This window comes from Bubalus kerabau, chromosome 1 (assembly GCF_029407905.1).
Source record: "Bubalus kerabau isolate K-KA32 ecotype Philippines breed swamp buffalo chromosome 1, PCC_UOA_SB_1v2, whole genome shotgun sequence".
Taxonomy (NCBI): domain Eukaryota; kingdom Metazoa; phylum Chordata; class Mammalia; order Artiodactyla; family Bovidae; genus Bubalus; species Bubalus kerabau.
The window spans coordinates 71597509-71619083 of NC_073624.1; the positions used below are offsets into that span (position 1 = coordinate 71597509).

General features: G+C 43.1%; 1 protein-coding gene, 1 long non-coding RNA gene and 1 pseudogene across 4 annotated transcripts in view; 2 read left to right on the forward strand and 1 right to left on the reverse strand.

The window, feature by feature from the left end:
- Positions 1 to 830: 830 nt before the first annotated feature.
- On the forward strand, positions 831 to 5768 carry LOC129650640 (uncharacterized). Its single transcript, XR_008713909.1, has 2 exons — positions 831 to 1596; positions 5221 to 5768. It is a non-coding gene; the product is annotated as an uncharacterized LOC129650640 (long non-coding RNA).
- Positions 5769 to 9608: 3840 nt separating this feature from the next.
- On the forward strand, positions 9609 to 11221 carry LOC129641643 (cyclin-dependent kinase 2-like; annotated as a pseudogene).
- Positions 11222 to 16770: 5549 nt separating this feature from the next.
- The window catches only part of PPM1H (protein phosphatase, Mg2+/Mn2+ dependent 1H), a 300784-nt gene continuing 295979 nt past the window's right edge, over positions 16771 to 21575 (reverse strand). For 2 of the 3 annotated variants that reach the window (XM_055579327.1, XM_055579311.1), the window contains one exon: positions 18749 to 19132. In XM_055579327.1, coding sequence (XP_055435302.1) covers positions 19055 to 19132 — 78 coding nt within the window. In that variant the 3' untranslated portion in view covers positions 18749 to 19054. Of the gene's footprint in view, positions 18656 to 18748; positions 19133 to 21575 lie in introns of those variants that run through there. The other variant, XM_055579318.1, reaches the window with a different exon arrangement.

The following is a 21575-nucleotide window of genomic DNA, read 5'->3' on the forward strand; positions in this document are numbered from 1 at the left end:
GGCGAGTTTTGGCCCCGGGCCAGGCAGCCAATCTGTGGCGGGTGAGCCGCCTTCGCCGGCGACCTTCTGCCCAGAGCTCGCGATGGGCGCGGGGACAAAGGCGCCAGAAGCCGGGCTGCGAGAACCTCGGTGCCTTAGCACCCTGGAAAAGTTCGGTGGCTTTGTGGCTGGATTTCCTTTTGCAGTATTAGCCGATTCCCCGCCCCCTTTCCTACCACTCTCTTGGCAGACGTGGAACGTGAGGAAACAGGAGAGTGATGTGCTTTATTAACTCCATCTAAACCCCTAGGTCAAGATTCCGCCCTCCCCCAGGCCCCTTTCCACCCGCCCAAGCCTCCCCTGCCGGCTGTAGCCCACGCATCCAGCGGGGAAGGACTGGCAGTGACTACTCCCCGGAGGGAAACTTCCTGGCTGTTCTTTCCGTTGGCGCCGCCTGAAACCCTGAGCAGGCCGGTGCGTGTGCGCCTGCAAATCCTGAAAACCCGCCAGCAGCCTGGCACATCTGGGGCTCCCAACCATACATATTCATGCCAGAGAGCAGTAAAACCCAGGTCAGCTGCTGGGAAACAATGAACTGTGCTCTTAAAGGCTGACCAAGCCCGAGAATTCAGTAAAATGACCGCCCGACTCTCTGAGTCCTGTGCAAAGCCTAACACTTGAGGCCGTTTTTGTTTTCCTCCCTAAAATAGCAGGGGAAAGGGAGCGATGTTTTTTGTTTGTTTTTTTGGGGCGTTCAATTTAAGCTATAGAAATGGTGATTTCTACTCCCTTCCCCAATGTTCGCAACCTCTGGAAGAATGGGTAATATCTTTATATTCCTTTCTCCTGCACATAGTTCCTCTGATTTTAACACTTTCTTCTTCTCTTCCTCTAATCCTCCTCCCATATGATAGCATCGCTTTTACCCTTTTCTTCGCAAAAAAGAGTGGTGCTTCCTCTGCCCTCCTGACCCTTCCTCTGCTCTCCTGACCCTAATTTCTGTCATTTCCCTCAGAAAGTCTCCTTTCCCTGTTCCTGGGTGGTAGGGCATGGAGAGGAGTCCATCAGACTGGGCTACCCCACAGCCTCCCCTGCTCCCCAGCCCTGCAGTCCAGTGAGGGGCACTTTTTTGGACTGGATTGTGTCCCTCCCAGTTCACTTGTTAAAAGACCCAACCCTGCACCACCTCAGAATGTGACTGTATTTCAAGACTCCACCTTCAAAGAGGTAATTCAGATAAAATGAGGTCATTCGGGTGGGGCCCAATCCAATGGGACTAGCGTCCTTATAGGAGGAAATTTGGACGGGGACGCATACACACAGGCAAAAGACTGTGAGGGCAGCAAGAAGGCCCAGCCAGGCCTTGGGAGAGAGGCCTCAGGGGAAGCCAGCCCTGCCAACACCTCAATTGTGGACTTTAAGCCCCAGAACTGTGAGACAATAGTGTTCTGCTGTTTAAGCCACCCAGTCTGTGGTGTTTTGTTATGGCAGTCTTAGCAGACTGACATGGGCATGAAGGAAACCTGCCTGGAACATTCCTGTGGCCCTGCATCCTCCTCCATGACTTGGAAACTGCCTGGGATGGCTTTGGCCTAGCACAGTTTTGTTATATTCCAGGTGATACTATTTTTTTTTATAAGAAATGACTAACTAGTGAAATTTCTCTGTTGGTAGAGTGTTATTCATGCCCCTAATGCTTAATTTTCAATTTTAATTTTCAAACCTACAATTCCTGTGTAGGTTTTACAGGAAAATTACAGGACAGTCGTTTGAATTTCAGAGGAACAGCAAATAATGTTTTGATTATGTTCCAAATGTTGCATGGGACATGCTTATATTTTTAAAAATTCTTTATCTGAAATTCAGATTTAAGTAGATGTCTTATACTTTATGAAACTGGCCAAAGCTAGTTCTGGTGTGTGTGTGTGTCCTTAATGTCTTTATACAGTGGTTCTCACATTAGAATCACTGGAGAATGTTTCAGAAATACTGATGGCTGGGTCCCTTCCTGGAGGGATTCAGATTTAATTGGTTTAAGAGTTTTTTTTTAAAGCTCCCCGGTGATTTTAGTGTGCAGACAGGTACTAAAATCCCTGCAGGAAGAGATGGGTATTAACTAATTAAATGTTCGTGGCTACCACGTTGTTGGATTTGGGTTCCCTTAAGCTTAAATTCTTTGGGTTTTGTTCTGCTAAAAATGTCATCTTACCACTCTTGACTGCTAAGCCCAGAGGCAGAGGTCAAGTAGATCATTGAAAAATGCCCTGTTAGTACAGGAAACGGTTTTCTTACTTGAGGTCAACTGAGCCCATAAAGAGAGATGTCAAGAGCCGTAATATTGATACCACTGCAGATGACTCTCCATTCTGACCCTTCAGATTTTGTAATAAACAGTGCATCTGGGCACCATGGTGAAAGATTTACCTTTCACTGTTACTTTTATTACAGGTCTGTGCTCAAGAATGTACAGTGTTTTAAGCATACTTCTTATTCAAAGGAATTTGAACAGAATTTTGTTCAGTTCTTCCAGACTCTGGGTATCTCCTCTTCTTCAGCTGTTAATTGTCAAGCATGGAGAGCTGAAGCTTACCTGCTCCTCAGTTCTTACTGAAAAATGTATAGAAAGTTCAGGTACTGTGGCTAATACCCCTGGGGTAGCACACACCATTTACTCTGCTTGGGTAAGGGCCTTATATTTGAGTCTGGTACTCAATTTCATCCTGAAAGTAAATCTTGCCAATGTAAACCTTCATAATAAGTGCTAAGGAGATGCTGGCATAGAGCTCCAGCTGAATAGAGTAACTAGAGAGGGAAATAAGATCCTGTGGCAGAAATACATTTTATAGATGATGATATTGGTGGGTGTGATGATACTGATTAATTAGTACAAAGTTCAAAGCTTAAGACTGGAGATCAATGTGAAAGGGCTTTGTTAAAAATGCTATCTAACATGTATGTAGGCGGTGGAGGTTTTGTAACCACTGCTGCTTCTCTGATGAGAAGTTCCAGAAAACTGTTGGAGCAGGAGGGAGTTGAGTGTAAAGTTGAATTTTGGATTTGAAATCCTGTGTTTGGAGCTGCTTGGCTCTGGGTCCTTGGGCAACTACTTAGCCTACCTGGACCTTCGCTTCCTCATCTGGAGACGTGCTTCTAGAATGGTAGAATAATGACCTGAAAATCCATTATTCCATATAAGCAAAGAGCATACTGGTAAAAGTTGCCCCAGATCACCTTTTTCAGAACTCTGGAGACTCATCAGAGGATTGCAACAATGGAGGGAGTGTTTATTCGGTAACAATAGCTGAATCATAATAGGAACAAGGTGGTAATTCAGCTGAACCAGTTTCTTTGTGCTCTCTCAGCATCTGTGGTAGCCCTGAGCAACAACAGCCTTGTGACTACCGTATCTCTGAGGTCCAGCAGGCTAGCAGATTGTGTGTGCAGCTCCCCCCAAATCCCCAGCCCCAGAGAATAGTCACTATTTGAATCTCACTCTCTGGAAAGGCCTGCATTCTCAGCACTTAACTTTACCTGTAAACAGCTCTGTAAACAATTCTATCTCCAAGATGGTAGTTGAAAACAATCAGCAACATCACAGCTATCTAAGGCAGTCATACCTGTTGAGGTTAACAAGAAGCTGACCAAAATACTGAAAAAGGTGAAAAGCTAGTGAAGATGTCCATAGAAGGCTTTGAAAAGCCATAGCATATTATTGAAGACATATGAGTTTTTGCACATGTGCAGGGCAATGTGCAAACCCAGGAAAGACCTAACTAACGTTAAAGCCTACCACGCCCTTCTATCCATGAGATTTTCCAGGCAAGAGTACTGGAGTGGGTGGCCATTTCCTTCTCCAGCAGATCATCTGACTCAGGGATGGAACTGTGTCTCCATTAGCAGACAGATTCTTTACCACTAAGCCACCTGGGAAGCCCATTGTGATATTTGCATCTGTTGGCATTATATTTTAAGGCATACAATACTAATCATGATAGCACTTACAGTGGTCCTAAGTATGAAAACAAGCACACTGTTTCCTTCAGGTTCTATCGTACATTGGTAAGTTGGCCAAATGTCCCCTGACTTAATGTTTAGAACTTCCAGGAATCAGAATTTTTTTTTTCCCACCTAGGACAGAGAGATCAGAAATTTCACGGTTCTCCAGAATATTATAACTTTTTTTTCTCACTGATCAAACTCAAAAGGGAGGTAGGACTGTCTAATTCAGAACTACTGAGACTGCTGTTTTCAGTTCCACAGTTCTTTAATCAGGGTGCTTAGAGAGTGTGAAATGACTTGTTTGGGGACATTTTGCTGCTGCAGCTTCACGTTTTTCCTGCCCTTATGTCAACAGTACCCCACTCCCACCTCCCAACAGCGCCTTCTGAATAAGCTAATCTGCTTTTATTTTTTTGTGACTAGATTTGTTAATTAAAATTTTAAACAAGGGTAAAAGAGAAAGCTCATATGTGTATGCCTTTCATACACATGAAAAGTGCCGTCCACCAGATCTTCATTCACACTTTCCAAAGACCTGTCCACGGTCCCGCTGGACCAGCAAACCGATCAGACCTTGTCCTTGCAAGGCAGCCAAGGTGCACCCTGGCTCCGTCTCATGCTCAGTCACATGAAGGCAGAATCAGTAAACCAGAGGAGGTTAGGTGACTGGAAAATCTCATCAGAAGTGAAAGATGTGAGGCCAAAAACGTAGGGAAATGTACTAAGAGAGAGCAGTCTTTTCAGGGCTCTAATGACAGAAAAAGCAATTAAAAAGGCAGATAGATTGCTCGGATATATAATTTATTCTTTGGCCTGTCGTTTAATTAAAGGAAAAAAAGTAGGATGGCAACAAATTTGAAGTATTTTGTAGATAGGGATTTTTAAATGAGGATGAGAATTTTTTTTTAATTTTCATACTTATAATTTAAAATTTTTATTTTCCTTCAAATATGAGCTAACACTCATAAGCAACAGTCTTGGGAGCCAAAGAACTATTTCACTCTCCCAAGGGTCACGAATGGTATAACATGAGATAGGCTTATCATGAGTGAGGACTTAAAGACCTTTGTTTCCCTGTTCTACACTCATAGCCCCAAGTCAAAATTTTCCTAGTTTACTAATGATCATTATAAGCTGCACAAAGAAGCAAAAGCAAGGTGTAGCGAACTCTTGCCATGCTGTCATCGTAGCCATCAGTTAAGAGTCTCTGCATTATTTTTCTTTGTTTTTTTATTTCCTTAGGTACAAAATGCTAAACAGGAGGTGAGCTCTTCCACATTCAGATGACTTCCCCCGTCCCCCGTTTTGCTTTTTTCCCACAAACAGGTTTTGTTTGTTGGTTTATTTTTTTTTCCTTTTCACAGTGAAGATCGTGAGCATTTAAAAACAAAGTATGAAAAAAAAATAAAATAAAAACAAAGTATGTATGTATGTCAAACTATAAAGGATTACAGTAATATGTGCTGTGGTTATTGCTGTCTAAAAGACACACAAACTACTAGGCAACTCGGAATTTGAAGGACTCTTGTCTGACAACTGTCTGTTCATGTGGGCTACTGTGTGGTGGCGGAGTCTGCATTATTGCTGTAAGTCTGCTTTCCCATTTCATTCACTCTGCCAGGTTCCAAAAGGAGGATTATTTCCCAAGTTACAAATATACTTCCTTAATGCCATTTTCTTTTTTAGTTTATAATTTTAATCACTGTATCCCAAATCCTCCAGAGCCAGGTTATCTGTACTTTGTTTCCGTTGTCAGTTGCTGTGTAATAAAATACCCAAATCCTAGCCGCTTGAAACCACAACCATTTGTTCATGTTTCTGTGCATCAGAAATTTGGGCAGGGCTCAGTGTGGATGGCTCCTCTCTGCTCTGTGATGTCTGTGACCTCTGTTGGAATGGCCTGAAAGCTGACAGCTGGCTGGGCCTCTCTCTTACAGTATCACCTGGAGTGATTCAAGTGGGGTTTGAGAATCAAAGATGGGCTCACTCCCAATTTCAGAGCACTTAGGTTCTCCCCCTGGTGGCCTCATCACTCAGTAATTTAGTCTGACATTTGCAGGGCGGCTGGTTTCCAAGAGTGAAAGCAGGTGCTATAGACCTCTAGAGACATAGGCTTGGAATTCTCAGAATGTCATTTCTGCATTCTGTTAATCAATGCAAGTCACAGGCCAGAACAGTTCAACGGATGGGTCTACAAACACTGCATCTTGATGAGAAAATGAGCATTTGCACACTGACATAGAAGGCATAGTTGGCAGCCAGCTTTGGAGACAATCTACTGCAGCTTTCAAGAGGTAAACTGATATGCTAAGCACTACTCACAAGAGAATGCTAAGACTCCTCCATCTTCCACAGAGAAAAATCTAAAGGTATCTAATCCAAAGATGGACTCTTCATGAGTTTCTACTGCTGAGAGGAGGAGGTGTGATAAGCATTAGGGTAAAAGTAAAGGTGAAAAGAGCTGGGTAGATGTTGTAATCGAATCATTTTTAATATAAGTATTTCTTATCTAGTCAGCTCTTCTGAACTAGGCTTTAGATGATCTATAGTCTGCTTTTCAGCTTTCTTTTATGGATCAGTACTCTGATTATTTTTAACTTTATGTCAGTATTCTCTAAGTTACTTAACTTACTGGACTCTAGAACTAAGCTATTAGCATTTTTTGATGTCTTATCCCACCTGTTAAGGTAACTTTTCTCTATAGTATGTTACATTTTACTAACAGTTTGTAATTACTTAAAATGCTTAAATGGCAGAGGGGAATCTTGAGTCTTAATTGTCTTCAGCAAGGATATTAGTCACTAGCCCTCTCAAGAATACTTCTTTGGATAAAAGGGTCAATTCAACGAGGAGATATAACATTTGTAAATGTTTATGCACATAATATAGGAACACCTAAATGTATAAAGCAAATATTAACATACTTAAGGAGAGAAATGGACAGCAGTATGATAATAGTAGGGGGTTTTAATAACCCACTTACATCAATAGAAATCACTCATAGGCAGAAAATCAAACATATGCCTTAAATGACAAATTAGACAAGATGGACTTAACAGAAATAAAGCATTCTATCCAACAGCAATACAAAATGCATTTTTTTCCCAGTGTGCATGGAACATTCTCCAGGATAGATCATGTTTTAGGCCACAAAACAGTCTTAACAAATTTAAGAAGACTGAAATCATATCAGCCATATTTTCTCACCATGCTGCTATGAAAGTAGAAATCAATTACAAGAATAAAATCAGAAAATTCACAAATATGTGGCAATTAAGCTACCAAACAAATAGGTCAACAGAGAAATCATAAAAACCTTGAGACAAGTGAAAATGGAAATAAAACGTACGAAAACCTATGGGATGAAGCAAAAGCTGTTCTAAGAAGAAAGGTTGTAGTGACAAGTGTATACTTCATGAAACAAGAAAATCTCAAACAACCTAACTATATCTCAAGGAATTAAAAGAACAAAGGTTAGTAAAAAGAAAGAAGTAATAAAGAACAGAGCAGAAACAAATGAAATAGAGACTAAGAAGACAATAGAAAATACCAGTGAAACCAGGAGATGGTCTTTGGTTGACAAATCTTTAGTGAGACTTACCAAGAGAAAAAGAGAAAGGGCTGAAAGAAATTAGAGGAGACATTACAACTGATGCCACAGAAATACAAAGGTTCATGAAACTACTGTGAACAACTGCATGCCGACAACCTGAACAACCTAGAAGAATTAGCTACATTCCTGGAAACACAACATTCTGACAGAGTCATGAGGAATAGGAAGTGTGAACAGACCAACTGTTAGTAAGGAGACTGAATCAGTAAAACCTTCCAAAAAACCGTAGGATCAAGTGGCTTCATTGGTGAATTCCAACCAACTTTCAAAGATGAATTAATACAATACCAAAATCAGATTAGGACATCACAAGGAAAGAAAATTAAAGGCCAATATCCCTGGTAACCATAGATGCAGAAATCCTCAACAAAATATTAGTAAACCAAATTCAACCATATATTAAAAGGATCATACATCATGATCAAATGGGATTTATTCCAAGGCTGCAAGGATGGTTTAACATCTTCAAAACAAGGTGATACACCACAATAACAAAATGAAAGATAAAAATTATATTAGCATCTCAATAGATACAGAAAAAGTATGTGACAAATTTCTAACATTCATTTATGATAAACTCAACAACATGAGTATAAAGGGAATTCACCTGAACACAATAGAGACCATATATAACAAGTTCATAACTAACACCACACTCAGAGATGAAAAGCTGAAAACTTTTAAGATTAGAAAGAAGATGAGAATGCTCACTCTTGTCCCTTTTATTAAACACAGTATTAGAAGGCAAAAGAAAGAAAAGGCATCCAAATTAGAAAGAAGTAAAACTGTCACTATTTGCACATGACATGACAGTATATGTTAAAAAAAACAACCTGAAGACTTCCTAAAAAATGAATTCAGTAAAGTTGCAAGATACAAAATTAATAAACTGAAATATGTTCCATTTCTATACACTAATAACAAATTATCAGAAAGAGAAATTAAAGGAAAAATCCCATTTACAATTGGGTCAAAGAGAATGAAATTTCTAGGAATAAATTTAACCAGGCAGGTGAAAGACCTGTACACTGAAAACTATAAGACATTGATGAAAGAAATTTAAGACACAAATAAATGGAAAGATATACTGTGCTGATGGACTGGAAAAATTAATATTGTTAAAATATCTGTACTACCTAAAGCACCTACAGATTGAATGCAATCTCTGTTAAAATTCCAATGGCCTTTTGCACAGAAATAGGACAAACAGCCCTAAAATTTATATGGAACCACAAAAACCCTACATAGGCAAAGCAATATTGAGAAAGAAGAACAAAGCTATAAGCATCATGTTCCCTGATACAACTATAACATTGCTTGATAACAGATACATAGCCCAGTGGAACAGCATAGAGAGCTCAGAAATAAACTCATGCATATAGGGTCAGTTACATAACAGAGAAGCCAAGAATACACATTGGGGAAAGGACACTCTCTTCAACAAATGATATACTGAAAACTGGACAACCATATGCCAAAGAATGAAAGCAAGTGACTACTTACACCATAAACAAAGACTTGAACGTAAGACCTGAAACCACAAGGCTCCTAGAAGAAAACACAGGTGGTAAGCTCCTAGAAGAAAACACAGGTGGTCAGCTCCTTGACATTGGCCATGACAAACATTTTTTGGATTTGGCACCTGGGGAAAATAAACAAGAGTGACTATACATCAGACTAAAATGCATCTACACAGCAAAGGAAACCATCAACAAAATGAAAAAGTGCTGAATGGGAGAAAATATTTGCACATTGTAGACATTTATCTGATAAATGGTTAATATCCAAAATATATCAAGAACTCATACAGCTCAAAATCAATTTAAAAAAATGGACAGAAAATCTGAATATACATTTTTCTGAAGATGACTACATACAGATGGCCAACAGACACATGCCAAGAGGTTCAACGTCACTAATCATCAGGGAAATGCCGATCAAAACCATGAGACAGCCACTCACACCTCTCAGAAAGGCTATTATCAAAAAGACCTTAATAAGTGTTGGCAAGGATATGGAGAAAAAAAGTTGTTGGGAATGTAAATTGATGGCGCCACTATGGCAAATGATACGGAAGTTCCTCAGAAAATTAAATAGAACTACCATTAACATCCTGAAAGGAGAGAACTGGGTCAGGGAGGAGGGGTGGAGGTCACAATATTGTTTCAAGTTGGATAAATTGACAAGAGCAAGAGATTCACTGCATTCCATCCCGACCTCAGGTTGCGGGTGCTGGGCCCTGTTTCCCTCCTCAGCTCCCAAGAGCTGGGTGCCCTTTTCTGCAGGGTTTCCAGGCCCCCGCTCCAGGCCAGGCTGACCTGACTTGCTAGGCTTCATGAGAACTTCCAAAAAGTGGAAAAAAATCAGAGAGGGCACATACAGAGTTATGTACAAAGCCAAAAACAAGTTGACGGGAGAAGTGGTGGCGCTTAAAAGAATCCGCCTGGACACTGAGAGACAGAGGGTGTACCCAGTTGCCATATGAGAGATCTCTCGGCTTAAGGAGTTTAATCACCCTAATATTGTCAAACTGCTGGATGTCATTCACACAGAAAACAAACTCTACCTGGTTTTTGAGTTTCTGCACTAGGATCTCAAGAAATTCATGGATGCCTCTGTGCTCACTGGCATTCCTCTTCCCCTCATAAAGAGCTACTTGTTCCAGCTGCACCAGGGCCTAGCTTTCTGCCACTCTCATCGGGTCCTGCACCGAGACCTCAAACCTCAGAATCTGCTTATCAACGCAGATGGGTCCGTCAAGCTAGCAGTCTTCAGACTAGCCAGAGCTTTTGGGGTCCCTGTTCGTACTTATACCGACGAGGTGGTGACTCTGTGGTACTGAGCACTGGAAATCCTTCTGGGCTGCAAATACTACTCCATAGCTGTGGACATTTGGAGCCTCAGTTGCATCTTTGCTGAGATGGTGACCCACTGGGCCCTATTTCCTGGAGATTCTGAGATCAACCAACTCTTCTGGATCTTTCTTCCCTGGAGACCCCAGATGAGGTGGTTTGGCCAGGAGTTATTTCTATGTCGGATTATAAGCCAAGTTTCCCCAAGAGGGCCAGGCAAGATTTTAGCAAAGTGGTGCCACCCCGGATGAAGATGGACGGAGCTTGTTATTGCAAATGCTGCACTACGAGCCTAACAAGTGGGTTTCAGCCAAGGCAGCTCTGGCTCACCCTTTCTTCCAGGATGTGACCAAGCCAGTACCTCACCTTCGACTCTGATGGCCTTCTCAAGCCCCTACCCCCAGTATCACCCTCTCCTCCAGTGTGAGTGTGATCTGGCTCAGCCCAGGCGCTTAGCTCACTGATCTTGTCTGGATGCCTTAGCACTCACCTGCCCCTCTTAGCCAGTCCACTCTGGAGTGATGGGGTGAAGGGAAGAAATAGGTGGAATTGAAAGGACGCTTCAGTATTAGATGCACTTAAGTCAGCCTCCACTACCTTCTCTCCCTCCTCTTAGTCATTGCTTAAGAGGGCTGGCTTTGTTTTATTTTTTTAAAAGACAAAAAAAAAAAAAGACTTTCTCCTTCATCCACATAGGGTTTGCCATCCCAGTCTCTGAAAGCCCCACTATTATTATTTTCTGTATCTGGGATGATAGAGACCCCAATCTTCCAGAGCCACTGTGTAAGGCCAACTTATAGCAGTGGGGGCTAAGTTGGAACCTCTGAAAACCAAGCAAAACAAAAACGTGATGGAGGGGACTGTTTTGAAGAATTAGGTTAAAAAAAAAATAGATCCAACCGGTTTATACCCTAGTTTTAGTGTTTCATCTCACCTAACATCTGGGAGACTTAAGACTCCCAGTCCTGGTGGGGCTGCAGTAGAAATGATGGCTTCTAGGCTTCTTGCCTGTCCCTTCTATGGGCAAGGTGTGTCTAGGAGGCTCTAGGACAGGGACTGCGCTTCACCTTGACCTTATGAGGCAAGTGAAAGATGTTTGAATTTTTCTCAAGATTCTTAAGGTGCTAGGTCCCATCTTCCTCTGAAGGCCACCCCATAAGAGTAAAAGTTAAGGTTGAGACATCATTTTGAGAATTCTGACACTCAGGGCAGTAACTGAGTTGGGACATTGGGGAAAAAATCTTTATTTAAAAGAAGGATGAACGATTATATTTCAGGTTATAGTAGTTTTTTAAGTGGGAATGGGTGGGGATTTGTTGCCATGTGCACCTTGGGGTTTGTAATGCAAATATGTGGTTTTTTTTTTTTCTTTTTATGATTTTCTCTCTCTTCTCTCACCTTTTGTCCTTGAGTGTTCTTGCTGTTAACATTATTTGTAATTTAGTTTGTAACTGATTAAAAAAAAGTTCCTAGTTAAAAAAATCCTGAAAGATGATGCTATTAAAGTGCTGCACACCATAGGCCAGCAGATTTGGAAAACTCAGCAGTGGCCACAGGACTAGAAAAGGTCAGTTTTCATTCCAATCCCAAAGAAAGGAAATGCCAGAGAATGTTCAAATGGCTGCATAATTGTGCCCATTTCATATGCTAGCAAGGTAATGCTCAAAATCTTTCAAGCTAGACTTCAGCAGTACATGAACTGAGAACTTCAAGCTGGATTTAGAAAAGGCAGAGGAACCAGAAGATCAAATTGCCAGCATCTGCTGGATCACAAAAAAAGCAAGAGAATTCCAGAAAAACATCTGATTCACTGACTACGCTAAAGCCTCTGACTGTGGATCACAACAAACTGTGGAAAATTCTTAAAGAGATGGGAATACCAGACCATCTTACCTGTCTCCTGAGAAACCTGTATGCAGGTCAGGAAGCAACAGTTAGAACTGAACATGGAACAATGGACTGGTTCAAAATTGGGCTGTATATTGTCACCCTGCTTATTTAACTTCTATGCAGAGTACATCATGCAAAATGCCGGGCTGGATGAATCACAAACTGGAATCAAGATTGCTGGGAGAAATATCAGTAACCTCAGATATGCAGATGACACCACCCTAATGGCAAAAAGCGAAGAGGAACTAAAGAGCCTTTTGATGAAGGTCAAAGAGGAGAGTGAAAAAGCTGACTTAAAACTCAACGTTCAAAAAACTAATATCATGGCATCCAGTCTCATCATTTTATGGCAAACAGATGGGGGCAAAAAATGGAAACAGTGATAGACTACTTTCTTGAGTTCCAAATCACTGTGGATGGTGACTGCAGCCATGATATTAAAAGATGCTTGTTCCTTGGAAGAAAAGCTATGACAAACCTCGACAGAGTATTAAAAACCAGAGACATTACTTGCCAACAAAAGTCTGTCTAGTCAAAGCTATGGTTTTTCCAGTAGTCATGTATGGATGGGTATGAGAGTTGGACCATAAAGAAGGTGGAGCACTGAAGAATTTGGTGCTTTTGAACTGTGGTGCTGGAGAAGACTTTTGAGAGTCCCTTGAACTGCAAGGAGATCAAACCTAAAGGCAGTCAATCCTGAATATTCATTGAAATGGCTGATGCTGAAGCTGAGGCTCCAATACTTTGGCCACCTGATGTGAAGCGTCAAATCTTTGGAAAAGACCCTGATGCTGGGAAAGATTGAGAGCAGGAGGAGGAGGAGGCAAAAGAGGATTAGATGGTTGGTTGGCATCACTGACTCAATGGACATGAGTTTGAGCAAACTCTGAAAGATAGGGAAGCCTGGCATGCTGGAGTCCATGGGGTTGCAAAGGATTGGATGTGACTGAGTGACTGAACAATGAGCATATGATCCATCAATTCTGCTTCTGGGTATTTCTCCAGGGTAAATGAAAACACTAAATTTAAAAACTTAAATGTACCCTCACGTTCACTGTAGCATTTCTTACTGCAGGAAACAACCTGAATGTCCATCAAAAAATGAATGGATAAAGAAACTGTGGTATGTATGCATTTTTATAGATAGATATAATGGAATATTAATCAGCCATAAAGTAACTAAATCTTGCCATTTGTTACAACATGGGTGGGCCTTCAGGGTATTAAATTCATTATGCTATATCTTATGAAATAAGACAAAGACAAATACTGTATGATCTCACTTATATGTGCATTCTGAAAAAATAATTAAGAAAAAACTAATTTCTGGATACAGAGAACAGATGGTTGCAGAAGGCAGAGTGGGGAGTTGGTGAAATAGGTCTAGTTATAAAATAAATAAGCCCTGGGTATATAATATACAACATGGTGCCTATACTGTAACTGCATATTATTTGCTAATAATACTATATTGCATATTTGAAAGCTGCTAAGAGAGTAAATCTTTAACAGTTCTCATCACAAGGAAAAAAAGTTTGTAATACTATATAGTAATAGATGGGCTTCCCTGGTAGCTCAGTTGGTAAAGAATCCGCCGACAATGTGGGAGACCTGGGTTCGATCCCTGGGTTGGGAAGATCCCGTGGAGGAGGGCACGACAAGCCACTCGAGTATTCTTGCCTGGAGAATCCCCATGGACAGAGGAGCCTGGTGGGCTACAGTCCATGGGTTGCAGAGTCAGACACGACTGAGCGACTAAGCACAGCACAGCATGGTAATAGATCTTCACTATACTTAATGTGATCATTTCACAATATGTACCCATCAAACCACTAAATTGTACACCTGAAACTAATACAATGTTGCTTGCCAGTTATACCTCAATTAAAGAAAAAGAATTACCTGTTTGGAGTAGTTCTTGGGAGCAATATCCACGGTAGTTCTAGAGGCACTGGTGAAATATATAGTCTTGACTGCTGGTCTCCCGTGAAGACCTACAGTGGTGGCAGCCATTCCCATCTGGTTTGCTTTTGAGTCTATTCACAGTTGACGATTCCCCATGAGGCCATGACCCTCTCATCTCATTCCATTACCTGATGTGAAGAAACTTCGTAGTGAATTGAAAGAAGTGACACACAACGGTTTTGCTAAAGGTATCCTATATACATATATATAATATTTTATTTTAAAACGGCATTGAGCATATACGTTTCTTTAGCTTTTTCCAGGGAACATTGCACCTAAGTTTCAAAACACACAAAATAGATCCCCTTTACTAAACAGGTTTCATTTTTGGGTTACAAAAGTCAAGGTTTCACAATCACAAAGCATAAAGGTTACATGGTGCCAAAACCATTTTCAGGCATATTCTTCTTATTTCTCTGTACGTAGGGTATTTTCTTGGAAACCCAGACCATGATACATTCCTTGCAAATGATCTCCACTGGGGGCCTCCCTGGGTTTCCAGAAGAAACAAAGAAAATGGAGGCAAAATAGGAAACAAAGAGTAACCTCAGGACTCCCCAAACACAAAATACTATGGAAAACTGGAGGACACGAGATTCTCCTTCAAGTACATCACAGTAGAAAACATCACATTTACAGCCTCATTTGGTCTCTGTCTACCTGGTCGCTACAGAAACAAAACTTCATCTAAGACGCCAAGGCAAAATTAAAGCTATTTACACAAATCACATCGTGGGTTAGAAAGAGCAGCACTTCCCTAGTCTGGCACTCAGATCACAAAGGGCCACCATGGTGCTTACAGAAGAGGCAAGTGGGGCTGCTCATGTAGTGTCCTTTGAAAAATCCCAGTGTACACACGTAAGCCACATCACCCACACGGGACCGAAGTGTGCTGGGGTGGGGAGGGGGCGGGGGGGGGCGGGGAGGGTTCTAGGGAGTGCAGGCTGCGACCTGTCTCTGCAATTCAAAGTCCTCAAAAATCCAGATTCCTAATGTAAAATTCTGTCAGGTGGCCAGATACTGTTTCACTGTCATCCTAGATCTGCTACCTTCTAGAGTCAGCCTGGTGGATTTTTTGCATAGACAGTGACTCTCACTGCTTTTTTCCATATGTCCCAGTAGCATGAACTTACCGAAAATAGAATCTCATTAAAGCTTAACATGTTCAGTCTGAAAACTGGAGCTGCCGGGTCACTTAAGGGAAGGTAAGATCCTCAGACGGTGGTGGAAAGAAAACCACTAACCTTTGAAATAAAGTTGATTGGCAGATGAGCAAGGAGGTTAGACCAGAGTCGTAAAGATGTGGGAGGTTTTATCCCTCCAAGTGTTTCTACATTAGTGCTCTTGGTAAACTGAAAACCCTGCCGGAATGGCCAGCATCTGAGGCCAACTCTGGATCTGGGACTCTCATCTCTGTCCACCAGTATCTACTGACAGCTGTGATTCTTTCCAAGATAAATGAACGCTGAGAGGAATTAACAAAAAGGCACAGCTGATTTCATGCAGCCCCATGTTATGGGGTAAACTGCTAGGGATTAAAAAAAACTAAATACCCCCAATTCCCCAAAGCTGTAAACAGTGGAAAATAACAAATCCCCACTTTGGGGGCTTTGTCCCGTTAGAGGATTACTTGGCCTTGCCCAGTTTTCACTTCTCTACTCCCTCCCTAAGAAGAGCGTTTAGGCAGGCACAGCCACAGGAGAACATGCCCTCCAGTCTTAAGGCTGCTCGCACTGCTCTGATTTCGGTGTAGGGAGAATACAAGTTTCGTTGTTGCCTGACAAAACACCAGTGTGGATGGAGCGTGAGTTGGTGGTCTTTGAGGAAGAGTGTCACCAAATGTTCAGAAGAGCAGAGGCCAGCCCAACAAGGAGATTCAGAACTGAGACAGCCTTTCATGAAAGAAAGTGGCCACCCCACCAACCCCCCAGACAGCCATAAAGACAACTGGGAAATCAAAAGCTTTTCATTAAGCAAAACTTCCTCTGAGGCCAGCAGGGCAAGCAAACAGGATTGATACACAAGACAGGCAAGATAAGAGAACCACATATAAATATGTTCTGCAGAATTTGGTGTTGCCATTTGACCTTTCCAGGAATGCTCCAAGGGCCAACTGATTTGTAGACACAGGTAGTACTTGGGGATGGGATGATCCAGAGCCTGGGTGAAAAATAAGGCTGAAATGGAGGAGGCTCAACTCGCAGAGCATCCATGCTGGGCAGACCTGCCACAGGCATCAACAAATCATGTTTTCCCACATCTGATTCATCTCTTGTGGTTTCCCTCCCATCCCCAAACAGACACATGGCATCAGCTTGCTACCAAGATCCTTCATCCAAGGGGGGCTTATAAAGAGAATTCCTAGATACCTTTCTAACTAAACCTGGTGGGACTAAATGCTCAAGACTTGAGGATAAATTGAACAAGGAGGGTCCAGAGATTTTTGCCCAGACATGCCTTGGCAGGAAACGAAATGGAGAGTGGAGTGGAACGTTATTATGACATCTATATGATAATGCACATCCAAACTCCAACTCTAGTGCCTTGAATAAAATAGCAGCACAGGAAACAAATGAAGGGCAGTGGGAACACAGGGGAGAGGCGACAGCTTGTGAGGACAGCTTCCCAAAGAAGGTGGCTCAGAGTCCTCCATGGAACACTTTCTCAAGTTTCCGAATTTGTACCTGGTTTTGAGAGTCAGCGCAGCAACAGAAAGTGGACCACTCTGCTGCAGGATGCCTGCACATTTCCCGAGAGCGGCAGGCTGTCTACCACAGACTTCTCCCCATAGAGCTGTCCCTGGGGGTGGCTAAGGTTTACTGAAGGAAGACGGAAGCCATGAGATGAAGATGTCTCCTGACAAAGGAACAGTTGGTCCAGTTCTTCCCAGGCAACGTTTTGGCAAACACTTGGTGGGTAAATTCCCACCACACTTCACCCACAAGACCAGGCATTGTTTCCACACTGTGGGGTGAACACGTTTCTAAGTAGGAAGGCTCCAGGCCATTCCTCAGAGAATATTTACATTCTAGGAATGTAAATGCAGGTGATTATCCCAGAGGAAAGTTATCTTTCCCTTTGGGCAAACTATCTTCCTGCTCTGGGGAAGGGATTCGAACACACAGGAAGTGGAACTGACTCTTCAGCCTTCTGGGGGAATCACAGCAATGACTTTTTTTCTTTAATGGTGTTGGGGGGAGCATGTTTTTATTACAAAAAGTAGCCAAGATGGTGATGCTACCTCAGGAGGTCTATGGTCTACAGGAAGAAGACTTGGTGACTGGACCCATACCGAGAAGCCATCTGCCTAAGAGATAGAAGTGATTCCTAGAACTCTGTTTTGTAAGTCCTCCCTGCAGAGAAGCAGCAGGTAGATCTGATCTGTCCAATGCTGCTCTTGTGAGGAACACCTAGAGGTAGAGGGAGAGGGAAGAGGTCTCAGTACCTGGGGGGCTGGGACATGCTTCCATGGAGAAGGAACAGGGCGCACAGCCTGACGAGGACCAGTCAACCCGATTCAAATGCACTTTTATTACATGGCCATTCTGAGTGGGTCTTGCCTAAATATGATGGTGAAGCTAATAAGACTGCTGTTCTTTATCCTTAACACATTATTTGACGTGGGCTTGGGGACAGCCCCCACCCTCAGAACCTGGGATCTAGGTGGAGGAATGATCCTCCAATGAGGTGTGGTGAGCTGATTGACATAAGGAACGTCTACACCACTCAATTCAACACTGCTTCGTGTGTATCCTTATGGCCCAGTGGGTGGGGGGAGGGCCAACCAATCCAGAAACGAACACCCAGGCTCTCAGAGAGAAACTGAAAACCATACCAGGGGGACCCATGAAGACGATAGAGGAACCACTGGTCCAAAGAAATACTCATATTTTCATGAAAGCACATTGATTTGGTGAGAAAGACCAACTCAGGAAAAAACTGTTACATAACAAAGATTGAACTCTGTCAGCCAGGGCACAGCTCCAGATGGCTGTCTGGGCGGTGAAGGCTACAGGATGTGGGGACAGTCCGAGCCAGACTTGGACACAGATTCCTCAGCAGGGGCCTGGAAAGTCCCAGGTCTGTTCTATGGAACAGAAACAATTAAGATTCAAGGACTATCAGAAAAACATCCCTGCCGCACCCCACCATTACCAAAAAAGAATAAAGACACACAGACACACAGATAGTGTTCCCTGAAAGACATCTCAGGCTTACGAGAAGATGGGCGTGTCCATCTTCTGAGGCGTGATCCCCAGCACTCCAATGCAGCACTGTTAACCCGTAGAGAGGTTGGCAGCTGGGTGGGCTGAAGAGTCTTCTGCCAGTGACCACCCGAAAGTGGCTGCCCCAGCTACTGCAGATAAAATAAATATGATGTAGGTGCCCCCGAGATGGGCCATGGCCACCTAGGAGGCCTACGAAAGGAACCAAAAAGAAACGCAACACTCAGTAGCAGCCTTTATGTTTTGCTCTTTCGTGTATCCAGACCTGTTTCTAAAGAGGAAACTGAAACCCAAGGGTCCTCCTGAAGCTCAGCCAGAGGCCTTTCAGCAGCAAGCTCCCCACCTGGGCTGGGAAGGGGTGGCATCACTTGGAACTGTGCTGGGGCACTCCCCAGCCCAGCCCTGCCCAGAGGCATCCCAGCTTTCATCCCTCCTGTCCTTCCAAAACCCTGGGCTGTTTTCATGACAGTTTGTTTCCATGCATTAAAGGAATGACGTATACAGAAATGTCGTCTCCTGAGCCCAGTCGGTCATTGGATATCCGCCATCCTCTGTCCTTCAGGACACCGCGGGCACGCATCACCAGGTCCTGAGCTGCCAGCGTGTACCTGTGCAGGGAGAAGCACGGATGACATGGTCAGTGTGATGTCAGGCAGAACTGGCGTCCGGGAGAGGCTGGGAAGGAGGCATTACTACAGACTGTGTAGACAGTTTCCCTGGGTCGGGAAGATCCCCTGGAGGAAGGCGTGGCAGCCCATCCCAGTATTCCTGCCTACAGAATCCCATGGACAGAGGAGCCTATTGGACTACAGTCCATGGGATCGCAGAGAGTCAGACATGACTGAAGTGACTTAGCACACAGGAACAGTGGTAAAGAATCTGCCTGCAATGCCGGAGACGTGGGTTTGATCCCCAGGCCAGGAAGATACTCTGGATAAGAAAATGGCAACCCACTCCAGTATTCTTGCCTGGGAGATCCCATGGACTGATGAGCTACAGTCCATGGGGTCACAAAAGAGTTGGACATGACTTAGTGACTAAAGAACAACAAAGCAGCAAAAAGCCAAGGCCATCTTTTTCCCCAAATGCGGGGTACCTAATGTGAGATTACTATTTAGGTGGTAGCTGGACATACAATAAATAACTTAAACTGTTCTGCTCAGTTCTCTTTTGAGAATTTTGATGTCAGTGAGCGAGTCCCGGTTTAGTGCTGGTGTACCTTTAACACACATCTGCTCAGGCTCAGAGCTTTCTACGGCAGTCTCCAGCTAAAGAAGTACATGGGAAAAACAGGTTTTGTTTCCAATGTGTTTATTTTTAGAGCCACATTGCTTTTAGGCCAAAGGATGGTCATTTTCCATTTCTGGTAGGGCAAATCTCCTTTTTATTTGTTTTTAAAAAGCGAGTTGATTTAAAGAAAAATACGCTAGCATGAGTAAGAAGGAACCTAGCAAAAGTGGGATGGTTGGTTTTACTGGCGCTGGGCAGAGAAGCCTTGGTGTGGGCCGTCTGTCCCATCCACCTCCGTCAGTATGCCATGCTCTTCTGTTCAGCACTGCAGGTACAGTGAGGGGCCCCCAAGGATTTGAAAATAAGATTGCTCACTGAGATTTAACCATAAATGAAAAGAAGAATAATGCCTATGATAAATGGATGAAAAGTATTAAAATCTAGAGAAAGACTGATGTGGGAGGTGATTTGGGTGTATGTAGCCTGGATTAGCCTTGAGGCCTAAACCAAAGAGAAAAACACATTGGCAGGTGTCTGTCCAAATACCGACTGAGGTAGAGAGTCTTAGCCGAGAGACTGCAAAGAAATTTAGTTCCACTGGTCGGGCCACGTTTAGTGAGGAGCCTCTGCCACACAGCACAGAGTTTACCTTTATTCCGATTTCGTGTTCACTGTATAACCTTCTAACTACGATCTGCCTCCCTGTGTAGGCATGCTGACAGAAAAAGAAAGAGCTTGACATTTGTACTTGAAGAACATCAGTCCTGTTTCTCCATTTAAACATCAACTGGCATTTCTGAAGTCTGCAGATCAGTCATGAAAGCTTGGTTAAGGTGAGCCCAGCCCTGATAATGAATCTGTTCTTTGTATGTCGATTAAACCAGTTTCTGAACTGGAGAAACTAAAAGCCAGACTCCGGTACATCGCCAAGATAGTAACTGTCACTCTGTAAGGAAGGCCTCTTGGAAGCCAGCCTGCGGACCTTGAACAGCAGGCCACTGTAATGTTACTATGGCCTGTCCCTGCTGGAATGTCACTCAGCCTGGCCTTCAGAACTGTGAGTTGTAGAATTCAGAACGCCAGAAGCCTCCTGTATTTCTTCTGTTAAAAGCCCTTATGGATTAACCTGACTCATGTTAGAAGAGACCAGAATCTAGTCCTGTCATTACATTACTTAAGAACAAAGTTTGTAGCAGATGATCTCAGGACAGTTAAGATTCCAGGCTGTAGAATCTTTGAGACTCAAGTTTACCAACCCAGGTAGTGGAGAGAAGTGAGGCACATACTACAGGTGGCAGAGAGGGGCTGTTTTTTAATATTAACACAAAATAAATGACTTTCCTCCTAGAGAATGGCTGGTAGGTGAGTGGGAGACATGCCCTCTGGTACTCATATTGTTAGAATGACTAGTTTTGAGGTAGAAGGCTCTTAAGGTATGCCTGAGGGCAGAGGCCACCAGTAGGACCTCTCTGAGGGTCCTCTTCCTACTGAGATCAGAAAGTAAACAGAAAGGACTCCAACGAGGCCTTTGGCTAAAGAGCCTAATAAATGTCCCCCTATCCACATACTACCACTTAAATACTGTGTTCATAACCCCAGGTTATTCTTGGTTTTATATTAAATTGTGGGTCTGAATATAGCGTCACAGGGAAAGGCTACCAGCAACATCAGGTGATGTTTATTATCCTGGTGATTGCCCAGGGTCTAGATCTTAGCCTTTTAAGTTTAGAAAGCTGCTGCTGCTGCTGTTGCTGCTGCTGCTGCTGCTGCTAAGTTGCTTCAGTCCTGTCCGACTCTGTGCAACTCCATAGACGGCAGCCC